General features: G+C 45.0%; 2 protein-coding genes across 2 annotated transcripts; one reads left to right on the forward strand and one right to left on the reverse strand.

The window, feature by feature from the left end:
- The first annotated feature begins 3,492 nt into the window (after positions 1 to 3,492).
- Positions 3,493 to 13,760, forward strand: LOC306780058 (dapper homolog 3-like). The gene is made up of 4 exons (XM_079272251.1): positions 3,493 to 3,881; positions 9,669 to 9,801; positions 10,143 to 10,253; positions 10,897 to 13,760. The coding sequence occupies exons 1-4, from the start codon at positions 3,651 to 3,653 to the stop codon at positions 12,399 to 12,401; spliced, it is 1,980 nt and encodes a 659-aa protein (XP_079128377.1). The 5' UTR covers positions 3,493 to 3,650; the 3' UTR covers positions 12,402 to 13,760.
- A 53-nt stretch (positions 13,761 to 13,813) lies between these two features.
- c5ar1 (complement C5a receptor 1) lies at positions 13,814 to 15,880 on the reverse strand. Its single transcript, XM_079272433.1, has 2 exons — positions 15,832 to 15,880; positions 13,814 to 15,559 (listed from the first exon to the last, which is right to left on the reverse strand). Exon 2 carries the CDS (start codon positions 15,549 to 15,551, stop codon positions 14,514 to 14,516), a length of 1,038 nt encoding a protein of 345 aa, XP_079128559.1. The 5' UTR covers positions 15,552 to 15,559; positions 15,832 to 15,880; the 3' UTR covers positions 13,814 to 14,513.
- Positions 15,881 to 16,305: the final 425 nt, after the last annotated feature.

Here is a 16,305-nt window from a genome sequence, read left to right on the forward strand (position 1 = left end):
GCGTTTTTCCAAAACTGTCAAACTATTCCTATAAAAGCACCTACTTCATCCCATATTATACATCTGTCTGTCTTTGAAGCATGAAAATGAACTTTACGCAACTCAATTGAACCAAAAGAAAGACTCCACGAATGATCATGTTGTTTTAACTGGGTTTGGTGCGGCAAAGAGCATCTCAACAGAGACCACTGATAGCTGACAGACTTTAGTGATGAAAACACTTCCAAATAAGAAAAACAATTGTGTTTATAAAAAAAGAGAGCGAAAGTGAAGCACTTTAAGGCCTTTTTCAGGTGAAGAATGAAAGAAAGAAATGGCAGCCGTTTAGTTTGGAAGTGATTGCATGGCTGAGGAAACGTTCTGTTTTAGTTCATTTGACAATCACACTGCGGATCGACAACTTTCCAAACTCCTGAGAAGGTCCGGCTTGATTTTAACCCTGCTGGTTTGTCATTGCCCACAGATTCCTTCTGCCCGATTAGAATAGTTGTGCGTAATTCAATTCAACATGCAAATCTCTTTCAATGTCACATCTCAAAGCCCAATCTGAGGCCGACACACTTACTTGTCTATATCAGTGCAGGGCAAAATGAGTGATTTGTATGAGGGAATTGTATCTTTACTTTGTGCCTGCATGGCGTGTTACTGGCTGACTTAATGAGAGCAGCAGAAAAGCTTCAGGATTGGACCCCTGCTGTGTGTGTGTGTGTGTGTGTGTGTGTGTGTGTGTGTGTGTGTGTGTGTGTGTGTGTGTGTGTGTGTGTGTGTGTGTGTGTGTGTGTGTGTGTGTGTGTGTGTGTGTGTGTGTGTGTGTGTGTGTGTGTGTGTGTGTGTGAGTGAATATTACATTTGAAGAAGGCACTGAGTAATGATCACGCTTGGGAACCTTGAGACCTGAATGTTAGTGGAAATGTTTTCTGTTTTATAGAAATCACTTTCACAACCCTGATGACACTGAAAGATTATATTGAAGCTATGCTTTATGTATGTGAAGGTACAGAAATGTCATATATATGAAAGTGTGATTGAAATGCTTTAAAGTGTTTGTTTTTCAAAGTGTATGATGAAATGGATTTTTATTTTTCTTTCCAGATGCTTGAATTATGTTTTTTGGTTTTAAAAATGGCAAACATTCTCATACTGTTTTGAACGAGACATGGTAAATACTTGATTAAGCTGGTTGTGCTCCCCAGTTCTGGTTTTGTTGACTTGATTTCAATCTTGGGACACTGGAATTTTATTTCCCTGTCAAGGCTCAGTGAAACCGTTTATATGGACCGACGCATTTTAATATTGAACTGCGGTAAAGCGCTCATCCTCCTCAGTCCAATTTAGATCTTCACTCGAGCCTTCAATCGTAACAATTATGCAAATTAAATATGTTGCTTACCTTCGTCATTCCCTTGTTTCTTATTGACAAATTTGGCTTTAAGTAATCGGAGCGACAACCACTCACAGGTAACACCTGTCTTCACAGTTATCTGCGCTACACGAATGATTGTATGATTTATTTTGCTGCTGCTGTGGACCCGAGGTGACCTGAGAGTGCTGGATGCCGCCGTGTTTAGTCACTGACAACTAATGAGTTGTGTTCTTCATTGACTGTATTAATTGGCATTTTGCTTGTGACAGAGCCAGCGAGACATAGAACACAGCAGCACTAGCTAACGGCATCGGTTAACACTCCACGATTTGGAATCGCACACACAACCTGCTGAAAATGACCACTGATCAAACGCTCCTCTTCGAGTGTGGCTTCAAAAAATATGTACTGGTGTAGTTCTGTTCAAAAAGAATTCTACTGTCTGTTGTTTTTTGTTTTTTTATTTTAGAAAATGTTCTGATCTCCAGAGAGACTGTTAGTGAAATTGCTACATGAGATGGAATATACTGTAAGTATATGTTGTGTATATCTGCAGTGTACACGGACATTCACACACACACACACACACACACACACACACACACACACTGACAAAAGAATCCAACCTGCGCTGCGCGTAGGTTTTGACTTGCTGATGACTTTGCCTCATAGAGACTGAAGATAAAAGTGGCTTTCTGGTTCATGTGAAGTAGAGATTGAATGAAATAAAAATGAATGAAAAATATATATAATATACAAATAGTGTTGCAATTTTTGGAGACTTTTTTTTATACTTTATTTTGACACATCACACTCATTTCATAATTTTAACATATTTAAGTTGTTCTCCTTAACGACCCATATGTTTGGCCTCAGGAGACGTCCCCGTGTAGTACAGAGGAAGATTGCATGAGGCACCAGGATGAACTTTAAAAACATAAAATAAACCCAACAGACTTTAAAATATTGATGTAAGCTATTGAAAGCATTGTTATTTTGGGTGCTGCTCATACGTAACCTACTGTATAGTCACAGCAGTTCCTATGTGTCGTTTCTATGGCCCCTTTGTTGTCTCACTTTAATTACTGTTGCATAAATTACTTTTTAATTACCACTGTCTCTGTTGTACAGACTCAGCGAGTGAATGCACGTGAAAGCTACGATGCCAGTCTTCGATCCTAAAGAGCATGAGACTGAAACAACTGGGATGCATATGGACAAAATTAAGACTTTTACTAAAACTGTTGTTTCTTTCCATAAAGATACCACAACAAAATTCTCACTTTTTTACTTAACTGTCTTAACTTAGCCTATGCTTTGTTCTTTGTTTTGGAGAGACCATTTCAGATGCTAGTTCTTCGAGGAGAAGCTGCTTAAAGACACACAAATTGGCACAGTAACATATGAAATGGGATATGCCACTGACTTTAAAAAAAAAACACGTTTTTTTCCAGATGTTTTTGAATTTTCCAAACATGAATGTGTTCAACATTCTCCAGCATCCCGGAGGCGTGCAGCGAGACGGAGACGGATTGATAACTTGATTCCCGATGGGAGAATGAGGTAACAACATACCGTTTTTCTAAAAACAAAACACAAATAGCTGATACAGATCTATAGATTAGGATCACAGTGACGTACCACAGTCCCATTAACCCATTCACTGCGTTTCACAATGTCTTGCATTTACAGCATCTGTGTGTTTATACTACGCCCTGACATAAAGGCTATTGCCATCCATTGTTACGGCTTCTTTCACCAGTTTATCTGATTATTGCTGTACTCTTTACTTTCTTGCTAGAATGGCTTTAAGTCGTTTCAGGATACCAAAACCCCAGTCTATCACTACGCACCCAGAAATAGCCGTCCCCTGAAGCGGTCCATTCGTCCCGGACCAGGATGGGGAGAGGGGTTAGGCCGACGCGTCACTGTAATGAATTAAGGGGGATGGGACAACGTCACGCGCAGCAATCCCACGGCCCCTCGCGTCCAATGAAAGCTGAGATTGGGTTTGCGAAGAGGGGAGGATGACTCCCACTTTTTCTCTCTCCGTGGCTGGTCGCAGAGGGCGGGGCTCCGTGCTGCGTTTGACAGCTGCGAAATAGAAAAATGTATAGCTCCAAAGCTGCCATATACTATCGCAAGGAATTGGGATGCAGCATGGCCCTTTATAGCCAGCGAATGCCCTCGTAAATCTGGGCCAATTAGAGAGCGCTGAATAAGGTTGGGGTGGGAGGGTTGAGGAATTTGCTTTTATTGTGCATATAAGTCTGGGATTTTGGGGGCCATGCATCGCGCTTTCTCGTTCCCGGTGACTGTGGAGCGCAGTCGGACCAAGGAGCGCCTGGAGGCCAGTCTGACCGGGCTGTGTGAGCTGGAGCTCCGCAAGCAGCGGCAGGAGTGCCTGGTGCTGGGGGCGCTGGCTCTGGGGGACCCTTTGCTCGAGGACCGCTCCAGAGGAGAGCTGGCGTGTTTCAGCAGCTGGGGCCAGGAAAACTTGACACTGAGGCGCCAGCTGGTAAGAAGTTCGAGCGTCTTTTTACTGCGTGTTTGGATTCCAGCGGACTCGCAGCACATCACCCCACCCCGTGTTGAAAACCCCACGTAGGCTACCCATAGTCCGATAGTTTTAAAATATCCAACAGCCTTTGCAGCGTATCCTAATTGTAATCCGCTTGACCGTTACATGGACTCTTGGTCTGGGCAGCGCCCTTTGTGTCGAGGTGACCTCTCTGCAAAAAAAAAAAGTTGCTCAACTTGATTAATAGGCCCTCTGTTTGAAAGGATGTAATGCGTTTCTGTGCTTTGGGCTGAGATTTATGCCTGTGGGTAACGAAATCAGGGGGTGGAGCGCCCGCCGTTTGTAGCACAGACCCACTATTTAATGGCCCATTGTTCCCTCATCACGGACTTTTGTAGCTTTTACTACTTAACACGCTCTTATGTGTGCGCTCTGCAGATCATAAAGGGATGAATTATATCTCCCGCTTGTATGTTGCTGTTGCTGCTAACATTTTTATGTCATAAGAAATCTTCCAAATCATTGATGAGGTGGCTTTTCTCGTGTCGAGCTCGAGCGAAGTTGCGAAAAAATGTGTTCCCATGGTTAACGTGATAATTAAAAACTGGGTTACCTCAGAAAAATGCAACTTTGGGTAACAGCATAACCATCTCGCACTGGAAAGTGCCATGCACCAATGAGCCCAGCACTGTAAATTATGTTGTTTTTTTATGGTCTGTATTTTTCTTTTATTCCTCGTTATGCTGCTTTAAGTTTCGTTTTTGGGTCTGGGAGTTTCGTTTGTGTTCGGCCGCTGCTCTCGCGCAGCCCGCTGTCTCAACATTGCCACAATAGGAAGCCATTATTAAAGAGGGTGAAAAAGAAATTAAAGCAGCCGCCTCCTCTTCACACCTCCTTCTTTCCTCCCTCCTGCTCCTCCGCCGGGGGTCTAACAATAGGCGCGTATGGAGCAGAATACTAATGATTCCGACCGAGGCCCAGTGAGAGGATAAGGCTCGTGGACCTTGTGCCCTGCCGTCAGTCGGCTATGGCATAATATGGCCACTGTGATTCATTTTGGCCTGAATGATTGCTCATCCGGGCGTGTGTGGACTGTTTTTTTTAATAATTCCAATGGAAAAGAAAGACTAATTTTATTTTGAAACCAATTTGAAATATGCATGGTATGTGTGAGGGTCAAGTCTTTCCAGTGCGCACCCGCATCTATCTGGTGAATTCCTCTCCCCTGGTGTTGGTGGAGCTGTCAGCGCATTTCAGTCTGGCGTCTCATCCATATATTGACGGGAAGCAAGCACATCTCCAAAGCCAGTGAAGGAGTGACACGCGTCCGTCCCCCCCCCGTCCCCCGTCCCCCCCCCCCCCGTCCCCGTCCCCGTCCCCCCACGGGGCTGCGTATGTTCCCGTTTTCATTTTCTGCGCAACGCGTCTGCGAATCGATGTTTATTAACTGTTGTGCTCATCCAAGCGTGTGAGTAATTACACGGGGTAATCCTCTGGGAATACTTTTTTTTTTTTTTTACTCTTATTGAAGTCTCAAATTGACTCTTCATATCAGGTCACCAGCTGCGTCCGAGCCAAATGCCCAATCTCATCTTAAGTCTCCAAAATTCTCCAGTTCACGGTGTGACACGGAAACAACAGACCCGTGGGGCTGCCAGTGCGTGCGCGTGCACGTGGCTGCCTTGAACATGAATGTGGCTCCAGACAGCGCTGAGGGGCCTTTTTCTCCTGGATACAGTGTGTGGTGTTGACAGCTGTGGGGCACCAGACAGCAGCTGGGAAAGCATGAAGCTCTGACCTCCCTGCCGAGCGTGTTTGAAGAGAGTGGAAAAGAATGCATGAATTGTGGATGAGTGTGTGACATACATCTGTGTGTGGATGGCCGTTTGATTTTTAGAAACCTCAAATTGAACACAAAGATGAAAAAAGGGAACCCAAATGTCTGCGCGTTATTTAGCTTATTTGTACACATAACTGAACATGCAAATGAGTTTCTGAACATGTATGAATATACACATCCAGACAGACATTTGCAAACATTCTGTCTACAGACACGCCATGAGGTGGACTCTGTGCTGGTCCCACACATGAGCATGGCCTGGTGCAAGTCTCTTAAGAGACTCCATTCATAGTCAACCCACCCTGCCGCCCTCCCCAAGCCTCGGGGCACGTACGACGGAGTCAGAGCCTGCTAATGAATGCCGTCCACTGCGCTTATGTAAACACCGCGTGCACCGCTGTGTCGACTTCTGTCGAATTAGAATTCATCATTCAACTTCACTGTATTAAAATAAAGCATTTATGAGGTGCGTGTCTATTTGAAGAAGGAAGGGGTCAGTAGTTTAGTCATGCAGTGGCATGGTGTGTGTGTGTGCGTGTGCGCGTGTGTGTGTGTGTGTGTGGGCGGGTGGGTGGGTGTGTGTATCCGGCCTCCAACAGCCTTCTCTGTGTGGAGCCAGTCACAACATTGCTTCAATTATAGAGGGTCCAGCTGTGCTGCTCCATGCCTCATGTGTCCTGTTCTGTGTATTTTTATATCCTGGGCTGGCGTCACCGTTTCAAACCCCTTCAACCTGGGACTCGTTAGAGGTCTCTTCTACAGATTAAAAGCCTCTTTTCAACAGCCAAGGTCCAGAGCATGGCTTTTTTTGTTTTTTAAGATGGCAGAAATGCAATGTCTCTACACTGCCCTTCTCTTGCACAATCAAAAGCTTGTTTTCTCCTTGGCCTCGGGATTCTTGTGTCAAACTGTCTCATTTTTCATCTACACACTGGCTGAATATGTAACCTGTGAAATTAGTCGACAGTCATACATTATGTGGTCCTGGATTCACCTGCTGCAGCTGGTCAGTATTTATTTTATTGAAGGAGCAGGTGGTCCTGATGTGCTGTACACCCAGTGTGTAACGTCTTAACGGCTAGGTGAGTCTGTCTGCAGTGTCCTCTGTCTCCCCCAACCCCCCACCAGCCTGGAGCAGGGGACGCAGTAAAACAGTAACGATACAGTGTGCAGAGTGTCAAGGAAACCCGTGTGAGACCATTAATAATCGAGTGCAATCAAAAGCCCTGTTTGCAAAATGGTCCCTACTACAGTATGAACCTTCTCCAAAGCCACACCACTAAATGTTGTGTTTGCTTGGTTTGTTTTCTGCACCATTATAATTTAATAAACCAGCTCCATGGCTTCTGCGGAGTGTGCATTTGTGGGCATGGCCACAAAGAGGCGGCAAGCAATCAATCATGTTCATTTCCATCATTGATTAATTGATTTCCAATAGTCTCCCCTCCTCCCAGCTATTTCTCTGTACAAAGCTCCGCACTCTTCGTTTCTGTCTCACAAAACCATATTGCTGTAGTGATGCTCATGCTTTGTTTATAGTAAGACAACAAGCGCTCTTGTGTGGACAAAAGAGATGGCAGTGTTTGGGGTGAAGAGGTTGTGCGGGCAGCATAGGTTAGCTTGGGTCAATTGCCCCTCAACAGCATTCGCATCATGACCGCATTTAGTCTGCGGGACAAAGGAGTCGGCGCTCAAGCACTGATTGGCGCATTGACCAAAAGATCCCTCTGAGCGGTCGTCCAGACCTGGTTTCCTGTCGTCTGGGATTGTTTTTCTCCAGACGAATTACAGTTTTGAGGAGATAAATCATGCGGCGAGAGACAAAGTCATGCTTTGTTTTCTTAAGTTTGAGCTATGAAGGATGAAGGAGTTATGTAACTGTTATTTGGTATAGAAATGTGACAAATGGAAGCCTGCACCAAATTACACGGTTATCCATCTCATAGTTGTCAAGACTCTTCTTCTTTTTCTCAAACAAAGCTTTATATTTAGCTTCCTCAATGCGAAACACATTCGTTAGATTCAATACTCCCACCCCACAAATTCTCAAATTCCTTCTTTAGCTTTTCTCTGTGTTTCAAACTTCTAGCAGTGACAAATAACATGTTCAACCGTATCTTCTTCTAAGCCACATTCACACAGACCTGATGGATGTTTCCCCTTTTAATTGGTTGGTGTCACAAAAAAAGAAATATTGGCCTCATGGTGCCACCAGAGGAAAGGTCAGGGGGTTACCATAGTGAGCAGACGTTATCCTCTGGGCACCATGGATTTCTTTTTTTTTTTAATTAATGGAAATCCATCAAACAGTCGTTAAGATATTTCCTCCTGGACCAAATCGGTGGGCGGCCCGCCCCTAGAGCCGTGCCATAAGCACGGCCAAAAGGGCTCTCTATGACTAACGCTGCTTTTTGATCATTTCTCAACAGCTGTTTTGCACATTTGCACACCACAGAACCGTTTCTTCATTTCTACAGCGTTTTATTGACGCAGACACACAAATGTACAAAGACAGGGCTCAGGGAGCGCAGAAGACTGTAACAGTCGTCTGCGGTGCTCCATCATAGCAGGTTTGTAATGTAAAAAGTGTCGCCTTGTTGCGAGGACATGCTCAATCTTCTGGTAATGAAGTCTCTTAATGAGCCTCCAGTGTCAACAGTATCGCCTCCGAGAAAATTGTGTGTGTGTGTGTGTGTTTTACATATCTTGTGGGGACATCAATCTTATAACACAGTCACATTGTGGTGTCTCGCCTTCCTTTTGGTGACAAAAAGCACGTACCATTATCATAATAAATCATTACATTGTGGAGTCGTGTGTGTGTGTGTTTTACATACCTTGTTGGGACATCAATCTGAACAATCACATTGTGGTGTCTCACCTTCCTTTTGGTGACAAAATGGGAACAAAATATACGTACCATAACATAAATCGTTACATTGTAGAGTGAGTGTGTGTGTGTGTGTGTGTCTGTCCAATCCATGTGGACAACCTTGCGTGCAAGTGCCTATAGATGTCAGTACATGTGTCAAATGATGTCGACATGAGACCGGCGCAAATTGTCTGGCAGGCTGAACGACAATGTCCAATTTTACTGTGGTGTGTGTGTGTGTGTGTGTGTGTGTGTGTGTGTGTGTGTGTGTGTGTGTGTGTGTGTGTGTGTGTGTGTGTGTTTCTCTGTTCTTGTGTTTTTTTACTCTGTCTATGTTAGCAGTGTGAGCAAGCACTTTTGTCTGCATATCTGGACAGCATGTGATCACATGAAAGACCCTCCCCCTACCCTTTACAGACCTTGAATTATTCATGTTCTGACTCACTGCTTCTGAGAGCCCGGTGACAGATATGGATGCGCAGTGATGACCTGCGATGTCCGCAGTTCTATTTTAGTGACTAGTGAAGGAGAATCCACATCTGAGTTGTGGCATTTTGTGTTTTTGCTCGTTTGGGTTGTTGTTATTGTACAAACACCATAATTACATGGATTATCTTTCTTTCATCAGATTGAAATGTCCATCTTTGGATATGAAGTGACTGTTTCTCATATAAATGGTTATAATTGCAGTTGTTGATAAAAATAATGCAACGTCTGCTTGCTAAATTATTGTCTATTTTACACACAATTTATTAAAAATGATTACCTTTATTCAAATACAACCCATCCACCCATAATATAAAACCCTTGCGTTGAAATTTCAGAGTTTATAATGAAGGAGGCACAGCTGTGCGTCGTCATTAGCGTTTCTGCAAACCAGTAATTTTATTGTGAGGAACTTCTTGCTTTGTTGATGAAATCACTGATTGTTTCCTCTTGCAGACAACAAGAAGTTAAGAAAACTGTGTGTGTGTGTGTGTGTGTGTGTGTGTGTGTGTGTGTGTGTGTGTGTGTGTGTGTGTGTGTGTGTGTGTGTGTGTGTGTGTGTGTGTGTGTGTGTGTTATGTTTCAGAGTGCTCTTCAGAGTTCCCCATGGGGCCTGATGCAGGCGCTGGAACAGCAGGTGGGAGATCTGAGGATCGACACTGACGATGGCTGCCATGATGGCGCTCAAGGAGACGCAGGCGACAGTCGGCCGAGTTCTGGTACTTCCACAGTTATAAACCTTTTCTGTTATCACACCCCTTACATGCAGTTCACCGCCTTTCTAAATGTGCACTTTTGTTTTTTCAATTTTTTTGTGAACATAATCTACGCCAGGAAACTCGTGTTTCTTTGTCTCTTTGCATTTTGATATACGCTTGTAATGAGTTTGTCATGTTATTTCTCCTCTTATTCGTTCATGCTCCAGTTGCTTGTAATATTTTGTGGCATATTTACACATGCCTGCATCAAGAAGCATGTTTTAGAGATCTGGAACGATCAGTGAATTGTATAATAAAGGGGATAGTCATCCACTCTCTCTTTCTCTCATTGTGTTTCCAAGGTTTCTATGAGTCGAGTGAGGGTCCATCGCCTAAAGGAAGATCTTGTTCCACAGAGCCAACGGAGGCAGTCTCCTCCTGGGTTTACACCAACGACAGGCCAAAGTCTGTGGGTAAGAAAAAGTAGCAGATCTGGAAAGGCCGAGGTACACAACTACACAAAAAGTATTCTAGGTCGATGTGTAAGTGAAGCAACACACATTGTTGTGTATAATTCTACTCTTTGCATTGTCAACCGTTAGAATCAGAGCATGTATTCGTCTCTTCTTCTCCTTTTTCCAACATCAAGAGAAGATGGCAGATGTGTTATCCTTATCTGGTATCTATCGTCTTGCAAATAATCCATAGACGTTAAAAAACATCGATGCAGCAACTGATTTATTTTTAGTATGGATTTATTGTCATTGCTGACATATAGGTTGTTCGAAGCCCGATAGTCAGGAAATGCGGTGAAAAGAACAAGCTGCAACCACCACAGCTGAGACAGATGCATACAAACGCACTGTTTTATTAGATTGAATCATTCATTAAATGAAAACATGTGTTTAAATCGGCACCAAGGCATAGATGAGATGTGAAACAAAGCATTGAGTCCCTGACATCTTGGAGAATAACTACTGACGTTGCATTCTGAAGTGAAGTTTCTGCATCATGCACTGTTGCTCATGTCTAATTCATAGATTGTCTTTTTTGTATGTGGTATAATAATTATGCCCCTGCACCCTGACCTACAACTATAGTGTTGTCTGTTATTAGGAGACCCCCTAATAATGAATGGAGAACTGGATGTGGCAGCCATACGGACCACCCTACCCCGCTCTTTCTCTGCCCCTTACCCGCCTCTGGAGGGCATCGCAGAGGAAGGCGCGGCGGCGGACTCGTGGCAGTGGGACACCAGCGGAGCCTGGCAGCAACAGCCTGCAGAGGATCAGCTCACAGAGGAGGACTACCAGCAGGCTTTGAGGGTAGAGGGTTACATCCTCAGTCTCATCCAGCGTCATACCCTCGCGCCGCGGCCGTGTCAGCCTCGCACCACCCTGTGCCCCGAGCCCCCGTACTGCGGTGCCTCCGGACACAGCTCCCTACACCGGAGAACTCCTTCTCTGACCACAGAGCAACACTTTCCTGACCCCCACTTTCAGCCCCACGTTGACCTTTCAGCAAACCCTAAGGGCCAGGGCTGGGGTTGTGACCCGCAAGAGGGGGAGGCCTGTGGAGGAGAGGCCCCATCTTTGGAGGAGGACTGTTATCTTGCTCTGCCCTACCCCCAGTCCAGGCCACACTCCCTGGCCGAGAGGCTACAATCACCTCTGCCCTCCCTGGACCCCAACTGTGGTGTTGGGGCTCTTGACCTTTATTGTGAACCCCCATCCCCCCAGCATTACTTACATCCACAACTCCCTATTCATCACAAGCACAATTTAGTAAGTGCTCATTATATCCCTGGGCATGCCTGCCATGCCCCAGTGCGCTCCCCCAGACACTACAACCCAGAGCAGCCTAAGCCCAACCATGTTGTCACCTCTCCTGACCACCAAAAGTCCAGAACTTCGAAGAAGAGCCACAATGAGCGACAGAGAGCCAAGAAATCAAGCAGTAAAACCAATCGATCCCAGTCTGAAAACAGCCTCCTGGGCCAGCGAGTGTTGCCTGAGCGCAGGTACAGCACCACCGAGAGGCACCAAGGCAGAGGGGATCTTGCTCAGAACCAAGGCCAAGTCGCTGGACAGCAAGCGGGCATCAACAGCGACAACGGGAGCCGGCGTTGGTGCTCCAACCTGGAGCTCAGCCAGGACGAAGGGGAGGCCGTAGCAGGGCAGTCACATCGACGACCACCACGTAAAGTTCGCCACGGCCATTCTTGCCCCCAGTCCCAACACCAGAACTACCAGCAGCAGCAGCAGCACACCCAGCGCTGGCACCCCGACTTCCAGGAGAAAGCCCCTCTCTGTCATGGAGAGGGGGGCTACGCTGGCGCTGGCGCCGCCCCCGCCGAGTCCGAGTCCAGCATGAGCGAGGTGTATTCCCCGGCCTCCAGCTCGCTGTCCAGTGACTCCGACGAGAGCGGGGGTCTTGTGTGGCCCCAGCAGCTGCCGCCACGCCTTGCTTCTACCTCCTCCTCATCCTCGCCGTCACCACAGGCAGCCGCCAACGCCCCCTCTCAACCAAAAGCCTTTGTCAAAATCAAAGCCTCTCATGCTCTCAAAAAGAAGATCCTCAGATTCCGCTCGGGGTCCCTCAAAGTCATGACCACTGTTTGAGGAAATGCTCACATCTGTTTTAAACCCATGAACTTTTTTACTGTGTTGTGAAAGCCATTGTCAGAGCAACACTTGTGTGCCTGCTACTTTTGGTCACCGATCATTTGTTAACTAACCGATCCAGTTTTGACACGCTACCTACCTCTAATTTCAGTATGTTTGTAGTGAGAGACATTTACATTAATGGGCATGATTAAAGATCTGCTAGAGATCATCCGGTTGAATTGATATCGTAGTTGACAGCCATCAGACACCAGACTCATGGCCATTACCCTGCTCTAATTGATGATAATTGGTGTGATGCATAGTTACACTGCGTTGACATGGCCCACACTGAAGTGACTGAATATGCTGCCAGTGTGTCAGTCCTGATGCCTGTTGGCCTTGTCGTTAATTAATCATAGATGTGTGGTTAATTGGTCATACAGTGTGAGTCTACACAACTAATGGGTACATTGTCAAAAGCTTCACGTCTTGCTAAACACCAGATCTCTAGAAATTAAATAGAAATAATTTATGGCACTGACTTTCTTTAAGAAATATGGGTAACTTCACTCTATTTGACGGGTCCAAAATTTCCCACTAATTTCCTTCGACGTTTCCTGGAAAGAACTGTGAAATGTGGTACTAATCTGGGGCAACAGCTCAATTTAAACCCAAATAATTAGTAATAGATTATTCATTAATTATTGGAAAGTTTATGCTAAAATTTTGCAAGGACTTGCTCTGCACTGAGTGAAAGGTTGTAGTTACCGGTTAATTAGGATTAACTGGAGTGTACCATTCGAACACTGTCTCTATTTTCCCACAAATCGGTATTAGATTACATATTTCATTCCAGGAATTATTCGGTTATCATTCTGAAACTACACCACTAAAAACATCCAGTGTGTGGTAAAACCTGAAGCTTCACAGTGAGGATTTGTCTTGCAGTTAGCCTGCGTCCTATCGGGGAAATAAATCTCTCATCTGTGCAGGAGTGAACAAATGTGTAATAGAACAAATCTATGTTTACATTTGGTTCTCCCACAGGCTCAAAATTGACGGTCTGCTTGTTAATCTCTGAGCAGGGAATGTCCATATTGTTCACAGGTACTCAGCTCTGCCTCTTTGTAAACTGTGCTGCAGGGACCAATGAGCATCAACAGGTCTGTGAGTAAGGAGTGGGTTCAGTAGAGGCCGTAGTAAGGGACCGGTGTACATGCATGCACGCACATACAGTATGTAGAAGTGCACATATTAATTCAAACATATTGACACAGAATTGGACACTGTTGTAATTGTGTGTTTCTGTATATACCATCACGTGGCCTTGTTTGGAATGAATGTAGTTTGTAAATAAAGGCTTTTTCCTCTTCATTTTGGTACTTTAACACATATTTTTATTGTTTTGTTTGTTCTTTAATCGCCCTGGTACAACAAGATCCACATTTAATGTTCTGTAGACGTGCTAAGTGGAGCATTTGTCTGAACTGAATTTATTTGACAAACCTGCAAACATCTCTAAATTGTCCTTTTTGTTTTTAGGGTCTGACACACTTTGTACTCCACCCAGGAGCCATTATGCAACTCTGTGCACTTTGGTCATTGAGCGTCAGAGATTTAGAGTGTAGCTCCCTCTTGTGGTCTATGCACAGTAGACTGTTACACAAGGGGACATGGCTGTGTCTTATACCGGTAAGTATTACACAATAACAATTCATTATGAGTAACAAATAACTTGAATTATACGAAACAAAAAGCAATACAAAGATCAGATCATTTATAACAGAAATGCCTTCAAACACGTTCAAGCAGCAGAAATAAGAAAGTGTCATTGTTGCGTGAGGCATGAGTTTCCACAGGAAATATTGCAGATTGGCAAAATACTTCCTGATTTTCAATCTTGAGGCAATCATGACACGATCTTTGCATTTCATTCAACTGCATTAGCAAACCTCACAATAGCTTGTGAAACAGCAGGGTCGATGTGCTCTCGCGTTCAAATGTTGAAGTTAGTTCTTCAGATGGAGTGTATTTGTGTCAAAAAAGTCAATTCTGAACACAGTGTTTAGGATGAGAAGAGGTCGCTCAGTGAGGAGGTTGAAAAAGTGCATCAAAGTCGACACAACATCAGATTTTGGTCATCTCCTTTCCGTTGCTCGAGCTCTTGGTGTCGTTATTGGTGATGCTCACCTTGGTCATAGGGTCCTCGCTGATGAAGTGCATCATGTTGCGCAGGGAGCGGTTCATGCTATCCTTGAAGCCCCGGCCCAGACACACATAGAGCAGCGGGTTGAGGCAACTGTTGAAGTACGCCAGGCACAGTGCCAAGACTTGTGCCAGGTAAAGTCTGGGGCTGTGATCAGAACTCCGAGGGACCGTCAATATGAGGAAGTCCAAAGTGTGCAGTGGGAGCCAACACAGGAAGAAGCTCAGCACCACGGTGATGATGACCCTCAGCGTGCGCTTGGAGCGCTTCCGACCCCTGGACAGTCCGCTCTGCGCTCTGTTGTACACCACCAAGTGACAGACCACGATCACCACGAAGGGGAGGATGAATCCCACCAGGAAGCGGTAAGACGTGACGAGCCAGGCGCTGAGTGTAGTGTACACCGTCACGCACTCGCGCTTGTCTTCACCCGCTTCGATCTGCTTGGTGTAGACGAACTGGGGGATGCTGCCCACCAGGGCCAAGCACCACACGGCCACACACCCGCAGGCGGCCTGCTTGGGTCGCCTGTTGTTCTGACACCAGATGGGTCTGCTGACCAGCATCCAGCGATCCACACTGATCAGAACCAGCTGCAGGACGCTGCAGTACATCACCAGGTGAAACAGGCTTTTGACTAACGTGCAGGCCAGCGGCCCAAAGTGCCAGTGGTCGTCATGGGCCAGAGGGATCATGAGCAGAGGGAGGGAGAGGCAGCACAGGAGATCGACCAGCGCGAGGTTGAGGAACCAGATGGAGGTGACAGAGCGGGGCATGCAGAACCCCGTCACCCACACCACCACAGCATTACCGGGGACACCCAGCAGGAACACCAGGCCGTAGAAGACCAGAGCCCCGATCTGGATCGGTTGAATCTTGGGTGTCATATTGTCGGTAAAATCGGGCAGTGTGCCATAGTCCGACAAATTGGTGAAATTGTAGTCATCAGAGAAATACATGGCTAAAGCTGTAAATGGAAAGATTGTCAAGCATTACAAAAACATTTTTTCATACTGAAATCATCATTATAAATAGATGGACAACATGATTTATTTTGGTGTAAAACAAATATTATCTTTCAGTGTGTGTGAAACTACAGATAAGTCCATCAATTAGCCCCACACAATCATAACTGATGATACATTCGAGCTTATTAGTTGAATTATCTTATGTAAAATCTAGTCACAATATAACAGAAGCATTTAAAACTTAAAAATATGCATTTGTTTTCCAACTTACAATTGCAGTAGTCTGTTGCAGCTTCACTGCTGACAGGAAGTTGTGAAGCCGTTCTGCTTTCGACAGGGTTTTATACCCCCACACACACCCTTAACACACGCACACACACTTGCACAATATCCCAACTAAAAATATGAACTGGGACATCTTCTGGAAACAGTTGAATTTAAGCAAACAATGTGGTTTTATTTGTGTTTATTCACGCTTTTTATATCTTTATGTTTCTTATATAGGCCTTCATGACATCTTGTTGTTGTGACACTTCAGAAGAACGTATCCAGTTAGAATAAAATTGACTGACACAAGAGCAAACATTATTCAGTCTGTAAGAGTTTGGAGATAGTTTCCAATACAATTTACACATTTCACATGAATTATTTTGTAATTTAGATTCAAGGACAATTATTCGTGGATTTATTCGGTCGAATTTGCTTTTTAAATAAAACGTGATTCAAACCCTCAGCAACAAAAAAT

The sequence above is a fragment of the Melanostigma gelatinosum genome (genome assembly GCF_949748355.1).
Source record: "Melanostigma gelatinosum genome assembly, chromosome: 7".
Taxonomy (NCBI): Eukaryota; Metazoa; Chordata; class Actinopteri; order Perciformes; family Zoarcidae; genus Melanostigma; species Melanostigma gelatinosum.